This window comes from Rhinoderma darwinii, chromosome 2 (genome assembly GCF_050947455.1).
Source record: "Rhinoderma darwinii isolate aRhiDar2 chromosome 2, aRhiDar2.hap1, whole genome shotgun sequence".
In the NCBI taxonomy this organism is placed as follows: Eukaryota; Metazoa; Chordata; class Amphibia; order Anura; family Rhinodermatidae; genus Rhinoderma; species Rhinoderma darwinii.
The window spans coordinates 64,034,049-64,053,966 of NC_134688.1; the positions used below are offsets into that span (position 1 = coordinate 64,034,049).

General features: G+C 40.1%; 1 protein-coding gene across 1 annotated transcript in view; it reads left to right on the forward strand.

Moving 5' to 3' along the window:
- Positions 1–19,918, forward strand: part of RXFP2 (relaxin family peptide receptor 2) — a 587,658-nt gene that overhangs the window by 265,196 nt on the left and 302,544 nt on the right. The window contains exon 2 of the mRNA XM_075851693.1: positions 10,575–10,703. Within this exon, the coding sequence (XP_075707808.1) occupies positions 10,575–10,703 (129 nt within the window). The remainder of the gene's footprint in view (positions 1–10,574; positions 10,704–19,918) is intronic.

Consider the following 19,918-nt stretch of genomic DNA (forward strand, 5'->3'; position numbering starts at 1 on the left):
CAAAAAAACCGCAGCGCTAACCGTCTAAGAATGTAGTTTGAAGTAACGATCGATACAGATAATAAACTATGAAATAGTAGAAGATGGCATAATAGGTATATAAATAGGTAATACTTATGCTATTTCATACAGGTAGCAACCTGTACAATAATGTGCTAACCATCAAGGAAGCACATATGAAACCAGACTAGGCAGCTCAGTGGTAGCCAGATCTGGCAAAGACCAAAATGTCGAATTCAAAATGAGTATAAGTACCAAGTAAAAGTCCAAAAGGTTCAAAGAAACGCCGCAAAATTGAACCCCTCATTGAGACCACCTGGACTAAGGGTCCCCAGGCGATGGATCCAGCGTGCCTCCTCCTGTAACAACTTACAATCTAGATTCCCTGCTCTGGGGCCCAGTTTTAACTGAGTGATCCCCCAGAAATGCAGGAAGCGGACATCTCCATTGTGTGTAAAGCGAATGTGTCTAGATAGTGGTGTATCTCCTTTATGATTTATAGTGCTCAAGTGTTTAGAAATTCTCCTCCTTAATTCCTGTATGGTTTTACCCACATAAAACTTGGGGCACTTGGGGCTACATAATTTACTCCCTTGCTCTGGCAGTTGATAAATTGTCTCACTTGATAAGAGCGGCCATCAAGTGGGTTGGTAAATTGCTTCACAGTAGGCATGAGATAGCAAAACGAACAGCGACCACATGGGTACGAGCCAGTAGTCGCTGACTTAAGCCAACACTTTGGTGCTATCGTGGACCCAGAATGATGACTATGCGCCAAATAGTCCCGCAAATTCCAAACCCTTTGGTAAGTAATGCTGGGAGTAGGGGGGACTGCATCCCTCAGGTCAGGGTCAGCCAAAAGAATTGGCCAATGTCGATGTAAAATCTCATGAACCTGTTGAGAGCCGGTGTCAAAAGTGCCAATACATCTGATATTTGTGGATCCAGCAGACCCAATAGTGGTCATAGACTTACAGGCACCCTGAGGTTTCCGTTCGCATACCAGTTCACTTCTCTCTGTGGCTCTCGCTCTGGCATATGCCCTGTGTAGCCATTTCTTAGGGTACCCCTGTGCCAAGAATTTTGAGAAGAGTCCATCACACTCCAATTTGAAGGACCGCTCGTCAGAGCAATTCCTCTTGGCACGAAGGTACTGTCCAATCGGAATGCCCCTCTTTAGAGTGGGAGGATGGTAGCTGTCCTAATGTAATAGACTGTTGGTGGATGTTGGTTTCCGTGAAATATCTGTGTGGACACTACCAGCAGGGTCCAAGGAGATTTTAAGGTCCAGGAAAGTAATCTCTGTTTTGTGTATAGCGTGAGTGAATTTCATGCCCACCTCATTAACGTTAAGTGTGGCCATGAACTCATAAAATAAATTTAAATCGCCGTCCCATAGGAGGAGAATATCGTCAATATATCTCCCCCAGAATAGGATATGACAAGTGTAGGGAGCTAGTTTATCAGTAAAAACTATGGTGTCTTCCCACCACCCCAAAAATAAATTTGCATATGTTGGTGCACAGAAAGTGCCCATGGCTGTTCCTTTTATCTGATGATAGAATTTACGGTCGAACAAAAAATAATTGTGTGTCAGAAGAAATTGAAGTAGTGACAAAAGAAATTTGTTATGTGCATGGAATTGAGTACCTTTCGTACTGAGAAAATGAGTAACTGCCATGAGGCCAAATCTATGCTGAATATTGGTGTAGAGAGACTCCACGTCAATACTAGCAATCGACGTGGAGGGAGTTACGTGAATCTCCTGGATCCTATTGATGGTGTCCTTAGTGTCTTTCAAAAATGACGGCAAGGAAGTAACAAACGGGGAAAGAATCTCATCAAGATACATACTAATGCCCTGAGTAAGGCTATCATTGCCCGATACAATGGGCCTGCCTGGAACTGGGCGAGACGCCTTATGGATCTTAGGCAGAGCATAGAAGGTCGCCAAAGTGGGAGAAGGATTATAGATCCGTTTAAACTCGTCGCCAGTGATCATGTTCTGTGTCTTTGCTTCAAGAAGTAGCATGCCCAAGTCCTCCAAAAACAAATCAGTAGGGTTTTTATCAAGAATGGTATACGTAGTGACATCGTCCAGTAATCTGTGAGCCATGGCAACATAATCATCAACATTCATGACCACAATGTTACCCCCTTTATCGGAGGGTTTGATAGTAATTTGATCATTGTGGCAGAGTTCATGTGTTTTCATATTACAAACAGTGGCGTAACTATAGGGGTCGCAGCGGTCGAAATTGCGACCGGGCCCAGAATAAAGGGGGGCCGCGGCCCCCCGCACCACATCAATAAAAAGTTAGTATAGTAACTGGGGCCTATGTATTAAACTACACGGGCCCCGTTACTATAGTAACTGACAGTACTTACCTTCCTCCTTCCGGAGCGTAGCAGAGGTCCTGATGTCACAGCAATGTGTGCAGCGCATGACGTCACAACTCTATGCGCTGCGCACAACATCCCGACCCTGGATGGAGTCAGGACCTCTGCTGCGGCCGAAGAGGAGGGTAAGTTTAATACCACTGTCTGCTGGAGCTGATAGGTCGAGTTCCGACTCCTGGGACCCCCGCCAATCAGCTGTTTTGAAGGGGTTGCAGAGCTCGTACGACCGCTACTTCCCCTTCATTCCGGTCACTTTCTCACACTGTGAATCACCGACACGGATGTGTCAGCGATTCACAGTGTGAGCATGTAAGGGAAATGAAGGGTAAGTAGCGCTTGTACGAGCAGTGCACCCCCTTCAAAACAGTTGATTGGCAGGGGGTCCCGGGAGTCAGACTCGACCCATCAGCTATTAATGGCCTATCCTGAGGATAGGCCATCAATGTTTAGGGACTGGAAAACCTCTTTTAAGCTTACCATGTGGTAGGCTTAGATACAAGGCCCCTGCAAACAGTAATCTTATACTGTATAAGATAACTGTCTGCTGGACCCTGTATCTAAGCCTACCATATGTGTTAGGCTGTGTTCACATCACCGCTGCCCTTCCATTGAGGGGTTCCGTCAAAGCTTTCCATTGGGTAACCCCTTAACGGAAAGGCTAACTGACTCCTCAGCTTCCGTTTCCCTCATCATTGATCTCCATGGTGACGGAAACGTTGCTAAAGGTTTCTGTTTGTCACCGTTGTGACAGAGTTCCGTTACGGATCCGTAATTACGGATACACACACATAGCCAACTGTTATTACGGAAGCCCCATAGACTTCTAAGGGCCTGCCCGTGCCGTAATTACGGCCTGAAATAGGACATGTTTTATATTTTTCAACGGCCCGGGCACCTTCCCGTAAGCAAACGGGAAGGTACCCGTGGCCAATAGAAGTCTATGGGCCCGTAATTACGGCCCGTAAAGGAAAGATAAAGGAAAATAAGGCAGCACTACCAAATATGTGAAAAAAATTATCCTTTAATTCCACGTGCGACGTTTCAGCTCAGTTTGAGCCTTTCTCAAGCAAAAACCTTTCCTTTAACCCCACTGATATCTTTAACATTGGCCTAAAAAAGCTATTGAACGAGGGTCTTTTGGGAGGATTGCTAACAAAAAAACAGTGTGACTATATTTTGGTAGAATTTCCTGTTATTCCCATTATGCACGCTCTTCCCCAAACACACAAGGGCATACATCCTCCACCCATGCGTCCCATAGTATCAGGAATATTATCCCTCTCTAAAAGATTATCTAAATGGCTGGATTTACTTTTGCAACCACTTGTTCTCAGGGTTCCCGGCCATCTGAGGGACACAGGCGATGTCCTATGTACGTTTTTTGATAAAAATCTGGTGTCCAGAATATACATAGCTAAGCTGTGATGTGGTATCTCTATATACCAGTATACCACATCTAGTGGCTCTGAGAGCGCTGGAACACCATCTTATGCAATACAGTGTCTACAGTCATATATCCTGGATGTTCTCATTTTTGTTATAACACATAATTATTTTCAATTCGATGGACAGTTTTACTTGCAGTTAAGGGGAGTGTCATTGGGGGTGAAATTTTCGCCCTCGTTGGCAAACCTCGTATTGGCGTGGTGGGAGGAATACACTATTTTTTCAGTCGATAATCCCTTTGGTGGCCATACCCATTGGTATGGTAGATACATAGATGACCTCCTATTGATTTGGGAGGGCGATGTATCTGCCATACCAGAGTTTATGAGTTACCTTAATGACAATGATTGCAACCTGAGGTTTACAGGTGGGTAGGGACACTATCCAATTTTTTGGATTTGGAATTGACAGCCCAGGAGCTATCTGTACCAAAACCTACAGAAAGTCGATCACAGGAAACACCATACTGCATGCCCAGAGTAGTCATCCGAAACAAAGTATTTCTTCTATTCCGGTAGGTGAGATGATTAGAGCAAGAAGAAATTGTAGCAGTGACCATAGTTTCAAATTAGAACAGAAACAAATCTGTCATAAATTACAAAACAGAGGCTACAAAAATTCGACACTCAATAGGGCAAAATCTATAGTAAAATCTAAAGATTGGAAAATTGTTATTTGATAAATATAAGTGGCCACATACTGCTAAATCGGATGTACCGACTCTGGTTTTGCAGTACCGTGACCAATTTACACAAATTAAAGAAATTATAATGAAATACCTTCCAATATTGTCAGATGATGCACATCTAGAAACAATATTGAAGCAAGAATGTCGGGTTGTTTCACGCAGAGCACCAACACTTGGCAATCTGCTGTCCCCCTCCCTCTTTTCCTCATGCAGAACTAAAACCACCTGGCTACATCAGCAAGGATTCTATAGATGTGGGTCTCATCTATGTAAAATATGTCCACTTACACAGTCTGTGATTTTTTTTTTTCCATGATTCAGAAAATACCCAAGTGTTCCCTATCAAATCATACGTCAACTGCAACAGTGAATATGTCATTTATATCATTGAGTGTACTAAATGCACTCTGATATGTTAGAAATCTTGCCATCCATAATATCTCTAATGCGGCTCGACACTTCATCACGGAACCTAATAGGTCAATTAGATCTTTCATAACCTATGCCATTAAAAGTGTTAACAGGTCCACCAGAGGGGGGAATCTCAGGCACACTCTTCTGAATAGAGAGGCCTTCTGGATCTATAGTTTAAAAACCAGATACCCAATAGGCTTGAACTTACGTAGGGAATTGATGTTCCATTATTGAATATACAGTAACATCTTTTCTATTGAACAGCTATCGTTTCATACATGTGACAATTATGCTAAAATTTAGAACATGAAAAGGCTACTAGAAAGATTGAGAGAATAACACTAGAAATTAAAAACCTATTTTCTAAGAGAATATTTAAACTAACTTACTAACAGTGAACATATAATGTAGGTTGTCACATAATGCCAATTATTTAATGATGCACAATGTAGATACATGTTGTATCACATATTATGAATTGTTGTTATATCCAGACCATTTCCGAATAGTACTTATATTAACTATTTATTTTAAAGTCACCATGCAACATTTTGTTTTTAAATTCCTTTTGCGCGATGTCTCCTGCTATGCGACTGTTAAGCCAATTATACCCGGTCTAAAAAATATAATTCGGGCTTTATATATAAACACACTAAAGTGAGAATATATTTAACTACTGTAAAAAAATGTCCAATACAGTCATGTCACTATTCTATAATGGAAGGAATAAAAAAAGAGAAAGAACGGGTACTTTCCAGGCGCTACCGATCGGAATGATCATCTGTGATGAGTATAATCCATATGATGATCATTCCGATCGGTAGCGCCTGGAAAGTACCCGTTCTTTCTCTTTTTTATTCCTTCCATATCAACATTGAGACTTCTTGTTAAGTTCTCAAACCGGGTCCTGGGCTGCAACCTAACTCCAATACCATTATACCGTCGAGGTATCTCGGATTCTGCTCCGCTGGATGTTATGCTCCCAGCATAACCGCACCAGGTTAGCATCACTTGCACTCTGTTCACACTTGTATATACAGTTTCATGCACTATTGTGCGCTTTGTTGTTGTTTTTTCTGTCATTGACTATTCTATAATGGACATCTGAAGCATATATATTTACTTGCTTACCTTATTAGGATAACGTCCCGATTCCTGGTGAATTCTGCCCCATCCCAGGTGCGACTTAATCAAATCCTTTTTCCATTTGACCGGATATAAACCTTGACTGACTGCATTACCAACTGACACAAGGCATGAATAAGGACATGAGTGTGGTCCGAAACGCGTAGGCTATTGTAACCACACCCGTGCACTTTTGGAATCTTTTATTTGTTAGAATAAACTTGGAACACTGTTTCCTTTTAAAATTCTTCTAAGCGCTGGATCAAAGATCTTTTCTTTTCTTCATGTGTGATACTGTCTGCTGAGCCTCTGTATCTATTCCTATCATGTGTCATACTGTCTGCTCAGCCACTGTATCTAATCCTATCATGTGTGATACTGTCTGCTCAGCCACTGTATCTAACCCTATCATATGTGATACTGTCTGCTGAGCCACTGTATCTAATCCTATCATATGTGATACTGTTTGCTGAGCCACTGTATCTAATCCTATCATCTGTGATACTGTCTGCTGGGCCCTGTATCTAATCCTATCATGCGTGATTACTGTCTGCTGAGCCACTGTATCTAATCCTATCCATAGCTATAGGGTCGAAGTTCTATAGATATGCTGTCTCCTATATACACATATACATACACACATTTTTTTGGGGGGTACATGTATTGGGGCTATTTCCCCTGACATTTCAAGACCTTAGTGATGCCCCTGGCTGCTAGTGCTGCATCGTTGGGTCACTTAGGAGACCCAACAATGCAGCTGAAAGCTGCGGGCCATCGGCCATGAAAAGTTTGGGGGGCCCAACAAGAACCTTTGCATCGGGGGCCCATGAGCCTTCAGCTACGCCCCTGATTACAAATTATCTGATTCAAAGATTCCTCTTTAAATCTGATTTGTAATGTAAAAAAGCCACAAAAAAACGTCATTGAAGAACTCATTACACATTACACAAAACACCACACCTAGAGCAAACCGGAAAAAAACCGCCACCGATCCAAAAAACGCAACACAAGTGAACAAAAACTTCACAGAAGAAAGCGCAATGTTTGTAGTGCATTTAATATTTTCCTATGGACCTAAAACTAACGTTTGGCCACAGCAACTTTTACCTGAAAAAAAAAAAAGAGTTAAAATATGTCAGGAAAAATGCTGCAAGAAAAAATTATTTTTCCTGACAATACCCTAAATCTACAGTAGATTTTTACTTGACAGTGCAGTTGATCATTAGTGGTGTTATTAGTACTTAGTCAAATTTGATCAATGGACTTAATCCATGAACTGTATCGATACTAGGGTTGGGACGTCTTTGCCAAAAATATTATTTTTTAAAATAAAAGAAATGTAATGAACAATAAGGGGGTCATTTTCTGCTTCTAGCCCTTTAGACCAACAGACTTTTTAAACGGCATAAGAAAAATCTAAATATCCAGAACAAAAATAATCAACATTTGTATTAAAAGATTAAAATGTACACATAAAATAAATAGCTCCTAATAATAATCATTTATTCAAGACATGAATCAAACTCCAAAAATAAATAATTCTGGTATTAGCATAGGAATTATTATTTAATAGTTATAGTTATTTAATTTATCAATTAAAGGGGAAGTCTGTTAATAATTGTAGACAGTACTTTGAAGTAAATTTTTAAGTTATTTTGATCAACATACATGGACTTCTAGCATTTAAATGAATCCAAACAAGAGCAATGACAAATCTTTTGTCAATATACACTGAAAAATAATATTATTCACCCAACTTAAGGGCAAGTACAAAAACGTAGCGTAAATACTGCGGATTTACGCAACACATTTCGATGTGGAAAACCTACAGCAGAATACAGTAGCAGCAGGGTGGATGAGATGCCAAGAATTCTCATCCACACGCAGCGTAAATGATGAGCGAAAAAAACGCTCAGAAATTGACCTGCGGTGCGTTTTTTTAATCCGCAGCATGTCAATTGTATTTGTGTAATCGCTGCTTATTTGTTGTGTGTTTTCCCCATTGAATTCAATTTAAATGGCAGATGTTGCGTTTCTTTTGCGGTGGAAAAACAGCGCAAACAACGCAACTCAGAAAAAAAAATTATCTTATACTTACCAAGAATTCTGTGTTTCTTCGTCCAGGCCGGCCTCCTGGGAGGACATTTCATCCCATGTGACTGCTGCAGCCAATCATAGACTGTAGTGGTGGTCACATGGGATGAAACCTCTTCCCAGGAGGCCGGGCTGCAGGACGGTGGAGGGGCGCATGGCTACATGAATATGATTTTTTTTTTTTATGTGCTGTTTTCCGCAGCGGACAACCTGGCCAAAAAACTGCACCACAGTTTGGTGTGGTTTTTTTTTTGCCAGAATTCCCAGCGGCGTACAGGGCGGATATGCTGCGTGCTTTTATGCAGTATATCCGCCCTGTGTGAACATAGCCTATCCCTCCCCGACTTGTGTTCCTTTTGCACCTTGCTGAATGGAAAGATTAAGATACAGGATGCTCCAGTTTTCTTACCTATTACTACTATCATATCACAATGTAGTGAACACAGCAAACACATAGGCCCACATTTATTAATCTGTTGACGCCAGTTTTTGGCCTCAACTGAACCCAAAAAATGTGCACATTTTTTTAGTAAAATTTGTGACTTTTCTCGGTACTCGCCAGTTTTGAAAAGTAGTGAGAAAAAAAGTGCACAGTTTACTAGAAGTGAGCATGGACTACAACATTTCGGTAGAATTATTAATACTAAAGTCAGGAAATGGTGCATAGCATAGCAGGTGTAGATTTTTTTTATTTTTAATAAATTTGTCGCAATTCACTCAAACACTAGAGTATGAAATGCCAGTTTTAATAAATGTGGGCACTAGTTCATTAGTGTTTGAAAACTTCTTAACTTATCGAGTACATCTCATTTAAGATACAAGCAGGAAACTTACTACAATACTACAACTGTAAATCTGAAATATACAGTACGTCATTAATATTCCATACTCGGTTATTTAGGCTGAGTAGGCCGGTCCCCCTGGTCTCCTTCCACTGTCAGTAAATCTTCACAAACATTTTGGTTTTCCTTTAATATTTCCATATTCACAGTGTGTGCCCTAGTTTGGTTTGGTGCCCTGTGCAATTCCCTTTATTGCACCCCCACCCCTTATGATGTACCAAATAGTGCCCAAACAATACAATCATACAGTGCTCAAAATACCATTGCCATAAGGTGCCCAAATAACAGACAATTGTCTAAATAACACTGTTCAATCAATAAACTAGGGAATGGAGCTGCAACCTGTGCAGATGGGTTTGGGCTCTCAAGTTTGGGATTGTGCAAGCTCTAGGTTACTAGGTCATTAGGGCTAACGGCGCCATCTACAGTAGTGAGAGGTAATGCTGTCTGTGTGACCGAAGGCCAGCTCGGATTGTAGGTGTGAAAATCTAAAAGTCTTTACAGTGATAAAATCATATTTTAGCATTTTTCAACATATAATTGGCTATTTTACTATCTATCTATCTATCTATCTATCTATCTATCTATCTATTCTAATTATTAGATATCTATCATATTATATATCTCTCTGTATGTCTATCATCTATATGTCTCATATCTATCTATCTATCTATCTATCTATCTATCTATCTATCTATCTATCTATCTATCTATCTATCTATCTCATATCTCTCTATCTATCTATCTATCTATCTATCTATCTATCTATCTATCTATCTATCTATCTATCTATCTATCTATCTATCTATCTATTCTAACTATTAGATATCTATCATATTATATTATATATCTCTCTGTATGTCTATCATCTATATGTCTCATATCTATCTATCTATCTATCTATCTATCTATCTATCTATCTATCTATCTATCTATCTATCTATCTATCTATCTATCTATCTATCTATCTAACTATCTATCTATATCATGTGGTCAGCTGAAGAGGATAATATTAATCAGCGATACGACTGGGGTAACTGTACAGGGACACAGCCGACTAGGGTTATTTTCTTTAACATATAAGACCTTTACAAATTGATTCATGTATCTCTTGTACAGAATTTTGCACATGTTCTGTAATATCTAGATAATCTATATTACATATTTAATATAGTTTTTGTACTGTATCAAAATGTGAATTCACTTTTCATGGTTATAATGAACTCAATTCTATATTGTAATAGCTCTCTTTGCACAGTTATAACGTGATTTTTTTTACACTTTGAATACATTTATTCTGTTTTACTGTTTTGTATGATACCTGTGTGGGTGATCAAAGGTATTGCGGCTTGTACCATGTGATGATACTGTGAGAGTATTTTTTTTGTGGTCATTTTTTTTTTTTTTCCTTTTTTTCTGGTGGAATTATTTAAATACATCAGATTAAAAAGTTTAAAAAAAAAACTAAAAACATGGATTGCAAAAGTTAGATCATATACAGTATAATATTTATCCAAAGTAGTTTGTGTGTACATAAATATATTAATTTATCTATATGTTTACAGATTCCTTGTCTGCTTCTGAATGCAGAATGGGCTACTTTCCATGTGGAAACCTCACAATATGCCTTCCTCGGGCTTTCCATTGTGATGGTGTAAAGGACTGTGAAAATGGGGCTGATGAAGACTACTGTGGTGAGCTCTCTTGTTTTCTGTCTTTGAGTTTTTCCACAAATTATCATTTGTATAATATGTAAGATGAAACAATTTCAGCGAGTCTGATAATACATACGGAGGAATAATTAGAGGATTGCTGGGACTCCAAAGAAAAATATTTAAATGGACACTAAGGTTACAAACTATTTATGCTTATCTAATAGTAATCCTGATATATATCAACTTTGTAATTTACTTACTGTTAAAATTTTGTTGTTTTATCCATACAAATTCTGTGTGAAGTTACTGCCACTAGGTGGCTCACCTTCCTGTAATCTGCTATCCACCCCCTGTTGTCAAGCCAAATCCGTCACTGGTTACATAGCAGAATTGACGGACTGCAGAAAGTGGGGCTGTGGCTATTTACAGCCTGCCCATAGAAGTCTATGGAGAGCGGGAAGCAGGATAACGGAGCAGGGAGATAGAGACACAGTTGCAGAGTTGCTGCAGACCAGCCTATGGAAAGGGTAGGGGAGAAAAGAGAGAAAGAGACATAGACACGGTTCATATAAGTCTATGGAGAAGGGATGGGCAGCAAGAGTAGGGAACAGGAGCAGAGTGAGTCAGACACAGACATGCTACCAATACAAGTCTATGGAGAGGAGAGTAAAAAAGACACAGACAGATGCTGCTGCAGCTTCCTAGTAAGTTATATATAACCCCAGTGCTGGATTCTCAGCTATACTGTTCGACTGTGCTGTATAATAGCCTCCATGCTGCTGCAGCTTCTATATATATATATATATATATATATATATATATATATATATATACACACAGGGTGGGCCATTTATATGGATACACCTAAATAAAATGGGAATGGTTGGTGATATTAACTTCCTGTTTGTGGCACATTAGTATATGGGAGGGGGGAAACTTTTCAAGCTGGGTGTTGACCATGGCGGCCATTTTGAAGTCGGCCATTTAGTATCCAACTTTAGTTTTTTCAATGGGAAGAGGGTCATATGACACATCAAACTTATCGAGAATTTCACAAGAAAAACAATGGTGTGCTTGGTTTTAACGTTACTTTATTCTTTCATGAGTTATTTACAAGTTTCTGACCACTTATAAAATGTGTTCAAAGTGCTGCCCATTGTGTTGGATTGTCAATGCAACCCTCTTCTCCCACTCTTCACACACTGATAGAAACACTGCAGAAGAAATGCTAGCACAGGCTTCCAGTATCCGTAGTTTCAGTTGCTGCACATCTCGTATCTTCACAGCATAGACAATTGCCTTTAGATGACCCCAAAGATAAAAGTCTAAGGGGGTCAGAACGGGAGGCATTTCTTCTGCGGTGTTGCTATCAGTGTGTGAAGAGTGGGAGAAGAGGGTTGCATTGACAATCCAACACATTGGGCAGCACTTTGAACACATTTTATAAGTGGTCAGAAACTTGTAAATAACTCATGAAAGAATAAAGTAACGTTAAAACCAAGCACACCATTGTTTTTCTTGTGAAATTCTCGATAAGTTTGATGTGTCACATGACCCTCTTCCCATTGAAAAAACTAAAGTTGGATACAAAATGGCCGACTTAAAATTGGCCGCCATGGTCAACACCCAGCTTGAAAAGTTTCCCCCCTCCCATATACTAATGTGCCACAAACAGGAAGTTAATATCACCAACCATTCCCATTTTATTTAGGTGTATCCATATAAATGGCCCACCCTGTATATATATATATATATGATAGATAGAGATGGGAGAGCAGGATTCTCCTCTTCTATGTGTGGAGTGTATAAAAGACATGATCAAGTTGTAGCTCAGAGACAACAGTGAATTAGACATAGAGCCTGCACAGACAAAAAGTGCTAAATTATGCAGAATACAAGTTATCTAATGCACAGATACAGTGTTGTTCCTCGTGTACATACATATGATAGTTTATTCTCAAAAAGGTTCAATTACAACTGAAACATTGCTAGTGTCTGTACTATGGGACAATAAAAAGATTAGCTTTTTTGGAATGCTGACGATATTGCCTCTTCCTGTGAATCCTTTAGTGGGCTGGAGCTTGCACATGGAGACGGTCTGTTGTATTCTTTCATCCCTATTTAAAGTGGTGGTGCTGTTCCCATCTCTTTTTCTAGCTGACGTATTCTGAAAAGTCAGGTACGCTAACTTTTCCAATACTGTATCTGCGATATACAATTACTTTGTTGGAGGATATATATGAAAAAAAAAAAGCTAAAGTGTTAACTTGTTTAATGATATCATTGGCTCTCCTGGTCAAGTAGTTGATTTCTTATAATTACTTTATACGCTATGAAGTTTAGTTACAGTATGATACCACTATGGATGCGGAGCTTCTCTACTGTAACATCCCAAATAAGGATGGTAAAGCAGCATGCTATTATTTTCTTCCAATAATCTAGCTACCCACAAAGCCCAACCTGCAAAAGATCTAGTTTATGTCAAATAATGGCCATTTTTTTTATAACCTCAATATCTTTTATGAAATGCACATCAACACCTCTATCCTACTTCAGCTATATAGATGCTCTGCTAATAATCTGGACAGACTCTATACATGAATTGCTATTCTACTCACTCTCAGCTTCTCACCGTGTCCTGTAAATTCCCTTGGCACAACCATCTGCATTAAAAACAATATCTTACAAAAATAAATTTCACATAAACCAACAGGTTGTCCCACGTATCTTAGATGGACCGGCTTTCAGCTGAAGTATATAAAGAAGTTTATCCTCTACAGTCATTTGGGATTTGAGTTTCAGCCAATGATAAGAGATACACAGATAGAACCTGGTCATACATCAGAGACCTCTGTGATGAAGTGAACATCTCACTAGACACATACCTAAACCTAGAAGCCACCCATAGTGCTCTAGATCTGCAACCCCCTCCAAAACCTACTCCATGGGAGACAATGTAAACCCCATAAAAGTCAAAGAGTCAGACTTCACAAGACACCTCCAGCAACAACTTTGTCGGAGCAAACCTGAACAAGAAATAAACCCTGACTGTAAAAAACAACTACTATACAGCCTTTCCGTAAATGTTGGTTACGAGAAATAATTGTATCCTTTTTCCATAGATACTGTAACTAAGAATGTTTTTCTGATGTCCACGTAATATTATTTTTTCTCATGTGGATCGTTCCTTCTACAAGGTTGTTTCTGTTATCATTTATCTCTTTATTCATCTTTTTTCATTGCTAGAATGCATTCACAATAACAGCTTCTATCGGAGCTCAAACAAGAATCTCGCTACTTGGCCGAACCTTTTAATTATCTCATAAGAGAATACTGAGAATCTCAATGAGGCTTCTATATCAGAAAGTTATTTTCTGTACCTCTATTTTATTTCACTTCCCAGATTTATAGCCGCTGTTGGCAACTGCTAATACTCGTCAATCTAGGTATCTTCAGGTATATGCTGCAAACAATATTCTATAACAGAGTTTTCTTATGGTGATTCAAGGTATATTTACTTCATGTTAAAAAAAATATATATATAAAATGAGAAGTGTGCTAACAGAGGCAACATGCAACACCCATGTGTCCACATTCAATTACTTTTTAACCTATATTTCATAAGGACAACAGTTTGTGAGAAATATTCTTAGGGTATGTTCACATGGCTTACTTTCAGCCATTTTTCGGGCCTTAAACGACCCGAAAAATGGCCAAAAATACGGAGGCTGAGCGCCTGCAAATATCTGCAAATTGATTTCAATGGGAAAAAGTGCATTTTGTTCCCACGGGGCATTTTTTAAATGCGGCCGCTTGTAAAAATGGCACGTAAAAAAATCAGCGTAAAAAAGAAGTTCATGTCAATTCTTGAGCTGGTTTTGGAGTTGTTTTTCATTGTGTCTATAGAAAAAACGCTCCAAAAACGGCCGCAAAAAATCATCAAAAAACACTTGATGCTTGAAAAATGGCTGAACACCAGGGGCTGTTTTCCATTGATAACAGCTCCGTATTTTACGGCTGTTTTTTGTTTGCCATGTGAACATACCCTTACACTAACCTTTCACGCAAACAGCACGCTCCATACTGAGCAGGTGTCAGTTTCATAAGACAGCCGACACCCCACTGCAACGGGCGGAATCAAAGATCATTTTGATTCTGCCCGTTTAACCACTTAGATGCCGAGGTGAAATAACGACTGCGGCATTTATGTCGTTAAAATGAGGGGGGAGGCACCCTCCAACTGTGTGTCGCCCCTTCCCCCCGTTGCAGGGTGCCGATGGTTGTTTTGCAGCCTGGGGACCTAATGAAGGCCCCCAGGTCTGCCATCTTTGAACTCCTATTAAGCCCTGCAGGTCGCTGGTTAAAGTCCGCTTTGGGGACTAAAAAAAAGGCAAGATACAGTTAAATTATAAATGTACAAAAAAAAAATTATATTTAAAATTAAAAAAAACTTTTCCTAAAGGAATGTTAAAAAAATAAAAATTAACATAACTGATGTTGCAGCGTCAGTAAAAGTCTGAACTATTCTAATATAACATTATTTATGCTGCATGGTGAATGCTATTTTTTGGTCATCTTAACTCCCCAAAAACATAGATTATTTTGCACCGTACGTACCGTGTTTCTTCTCTGAGACCGTCTAACAGCCACCATGCCAGCCTCAGGTAAATGAGATGCAACCATTTAACTATGTTTTACAATCATGCATGACAACTAGCATAATAACAGTGATAGGTCTATATACCTGTACTAGTGGGTTTATTGACACTATTGAACTGTATACTAGTTTGTATTTCTCAACTTCTACTCTGTGGTAACATGTACCTAATTGCTATGTGAATAATCATTATATATTGGCTTTGGTGGTGCATTGACCCTCTCGGAAGGTCTGATTTTAAGTATGTTTTAAATTGTTTGTTTTTTGTATAGATGTCTTTGGGAGGGTATTCCAATTGTGGAACAATAGTAAAATAATTTTGGACTCACATATGTCTGTACGAGAATTTTTTCTTGTGTGTATATATATATACATGAGACGTATATAGGTTTTCTAGTCAAATGTAACCTGTCTAATGTGGGGTGATAAATCTCTTTCTGAAGGAGAAGATCCTGGCGGCGTGGTAGTTTATAGAATCTTCCACTCAGAAGTTTCAACACAAGCGGAAACCAAGCCCTTCTAGGCCAGTAAGGAAGAATTGCTATTGCTTCTACTTCTTTGTCTCTTATCTTCCTGAGACTCCGAGGAATGTGAGGAATTGGAGGAAACACATATATTAGAAAAATGTTCACAACTGATCGAGAAGCAGTCGATGGCAAACGGGTGACCATTTCTGCTTATAGGGAAAAGTCTTCTTATTTTGACATTTTCTGCTGTGTCCAGCACATCCACTGTCGGTTTCCCAATGTGATTGACTATTTGTAAAAGACTTCTGGAGTGAGACTCCATTCTCCCGGAGGAATAGAGTTCCTGTTAAACCAGTATGCTTTTGAGTTCAAAGTTCCTCTGATGTGAATTGCATATTTTGACTTCAGGTTGTATTTTGCCCATTGCATTATCTGAGCACATTACTTCTCTTACTACGGACACCTGGTGTCCACTGTTTGTTACCACAAAACACAGCTGACAGATTTTCTGAGAGAATCTGGACCTCGGGATGGTGTAGCATTGAATCGGAGTGAAAAAGGGTTAACTTGATTGCTTTCAATTCCTTCATGTTGGTCATTTTTGACCACTTCTTTTGACCATTCCTCCTGGACCTATAATGTTCCCACATGGGTACCCCAACCTGGACCAGAAGCATCAATAGTGAGTACTAGTGGACAGGCTGCCTTAAAAAACTTGCCACAATTCAGATGTGCCGAAACCAACCACCACCGCAGATCCTGCTTGAAGGCTAGAGATACATGCATGGGTGCATTCAATGACAAGTGGTAGTTGTCCCAACTATTGGGGATGTTGTTTTGCAATACTTGGGATATGTAATTTTGCCTGCGGTACTGCTACGATTGCAGACCCAGGACTCTCATTGCCAGACATACAGAGCAAGAATTTTGAGATCTTTGCTGTTTTATCCCTTTGATGGATGTTTACAATTCTGTCTCTGGACTGAGTGAGAGTCATCTTTACAGTGTCTATGATATCACCCAGAATTCTCAATTTGCTGGAAGGAAATAGTTGGGACTTCGAGGTTCATCAAAAATCCATGAGCACTAAGCATCTGTATGGTTATTTCCAGATGTTGGTTCAACATATCCCGTGATGGTGCTTTTACTAGTCAATCGTCGAGATAGGGACAAATGAAGAGTCCCCTCAGAAAAAAATGAGAAAACAACTCCCAAAGATGTGAGGCACCAAAGTTATTCCAAAGGGTAGGCAGGTGAACTGAAGATGGACAATCCGATGATGAAAAGGAATAGCAATTCGCTGGAATTTCCTATGGACCTTTAGTATAGGAATGTGGAGGTAGGCGTTTTGTTGATCTATTGTGGCCAGAAAATCGCCTTCTTGAAAAATATTGACTATGAACTGTATTTACTCCATTTTGAATTTTGTTTTTGTAAAAAACTAAACTCCTTGACCAATTACGATTTCCCTCCTGGATTGGGTATGGTAAAGATTGTGGAGTACACGCTTTGACCTTTTTGATTTTTAGGGATAACTTCTAACGCACCTTTCTTTATAAATGTTATGACCAGCAGGTTTGTGGACCCAAGGGTGTTATCTAAGTATCCTCCCCAGTCTTCACCCTTTAACCCCTACATAGGAATGTGGTCTTCAGTGCAGGGAGGCTACCTAGTCGCTACCTCTTGTGGTGGTCCCAGCAGGGTAGCTGCTGGTCAAACAGGCAAGAAACAGGTGCTGGCAGATGGTACCTTGACGAATGGAAACTAACCGTGGATCACAGGTCACAGGAAGATAGTGGGCAGCTGGAAACAGGCAGGTAGTGGGCAGCTGGAAACAGGCAGGTAGAGGGCAGCTGGACACAGGCAGGTAGCGGGCATCCAGACACAGGCAGGTAGCGGGCAGCTGGACACAGGAAGGTGGCGGACAGCTGGACAAAGGCAGGTGGTGGGCAGCTAGACACAGGCAGGTGGCGGGCAGCTGGACCCTGGCAGATACCAGATAGCAACGGCGGACTGGATACAGACTAGTACAGACTGACCACATGTAGCAACAGCGGACTAAATTTAGGTCTGTAATGGATAGCCAGACACAGGCTGACCACACATAGCAATAGCAGACTGGATACAGGCTGGTGATGTATAACTGGGTAAAGGCTGACCACAGATAGCAATAGCAGACTGGATACAGGCTGGTAACCAACATCTGGATACAGGCTGATAACTGATAGCAATAACCGACCGGATCAGATGCTTACAGGAACCTTTGCTGGATAACACTATGTTGTTCCAATATTGCTCAGGCACCTGGTGCATAGTGAAGGTGCCTTAAATTGTCCTGGGATTAACAGTGATTGGTGAGATTCTTTTTGAATTTTACACACGCTTGCCCCTTAAGAGGCGGCCAGAGTGCGTGTGTGCACTAAGAGCAGTGCGTCCGCGAGGCAGGGGACACAGGCAGACGACGGCTGCCTGAAGGAGGGACAGGCTGCCAAACAAAATACAAGACCCGCCGGCTTTACAGTACATACCCTCACGCCCCCTCTTCTTGGGTCCAGCATCGGCAGTTTATTCCCCACTTCTCCTCGTTGCTTGCACTCTTATGAAGAATGAAGTGAACGCTAAGAACAGAATCCCCGCAGGCTAATCCATGCCAGGAACTTGGTATGGCAGCTTGAACCCCACTAAAGGACTTGGCCAGAGTTCCAATCCAGGATCGGAGCGTGTTGCCGTAGCCAGGGAGGGTCCAGAAGCAAGGGATTGATTGAGACCGGCAAAAAAAAGAAATCAATCCTCTCCGAATGGAGCACCGCCACCTGCATAGTCAGAGGCTGTCTGACAAACAGGATGGGATCAGGAAAACTGACCATTTATGGATGCTACTGCTAAGGGTCTCCAGACGATCAACCGGCAGGTTAAGATGGACCATTTTTTCAATTGCAATTGAAATAACCTTTTATAGTAATTTCCTAAATTTTCTTACCTTTTGTTGGATGGGAGGAAATTACATTAAAAAGGTTATTTCAATTGCAATAACGTGATGCATGCTGAAGTGCCCATGCGGCAAAGTACAGTACTGTGCAAAATATTTAGGAAGTTGTGGAAAAATGCGGCAAAGTAAGAATGCTTTCAAAAATAGAAGTGTTAATAGGTTTTTTTTCTATCAATTAACAAAATACAAAGTGAGTGAACAGAAGAGAAATCTAAATCAAATCAATATTTGGTGTGACCACCCAAAATATTGTGGAATCTCCACTCAAGATCCATAATCCATGGACTAAAATAAATTCAGAAACTTTATGGACTTTTCTGGCACCTTTGGGTGAAGTTTAATTATTTATACCTTACTGATTCTAAATTAACCTTTTTTGATACAATAAGAAAAACTTTTTTGCAAAGAAAAAAGAAAGTGTTACTTGTTTTATTCTATTGTCTCGATCTGAGAATTTGAAAGCTTCTCGTTTAGCACATCAAACACGAATAGCTACAATAAATACAGGGTCAAACTATTCACTAGTGCCATTGGTAATGGATAACCGATTACAGGCTGACCACAGATAGAAGAGTTATTGACCAGAGATCTGCAAATTCCATCAACACCTCTCCCCCCCCCCCCCCCGCCACTGGAGGATCTTCATTCTTGGCGTCATAAGTCAGCATTTTTCTGAGACGCAGGTTTATTTTTGAAAAGAGGGATAGGAATCTTGTTTGGGCTTCAATCATTACTGTCTTTGTGTTGGATGAAAAGAAAATGGTCTTCTGGATGATCTTTTAGAGTCCCCTCAAAAGGGTCTGAACCCTTTTTCTTGTGGCTTGAGGGAAGGAGACACCTTTCTCATAATTGATTGACTTAAGAATGCCTTCCAATTGGGGACCAAACGAGGAAGAAGGGTGGATAGTAGGGCACAAAAATGATTTTTTTGATGGGATACCCCCTGACCATTTAATCCAAAGAGATTCTAAAGGTTCATCACAAAGGAATTCAGCAGCAGAGTTCATAAGAGGGATAGCTTTAAATATTATAAGTTAACTATAGTCATCCATTCTTCAAGATGTTGGGAGTGCTGACTCAGTAATATGTGCTTGCTACCGAAATAGATACTGAATCCACTTTGTAAGATGCCGCAGAGGAG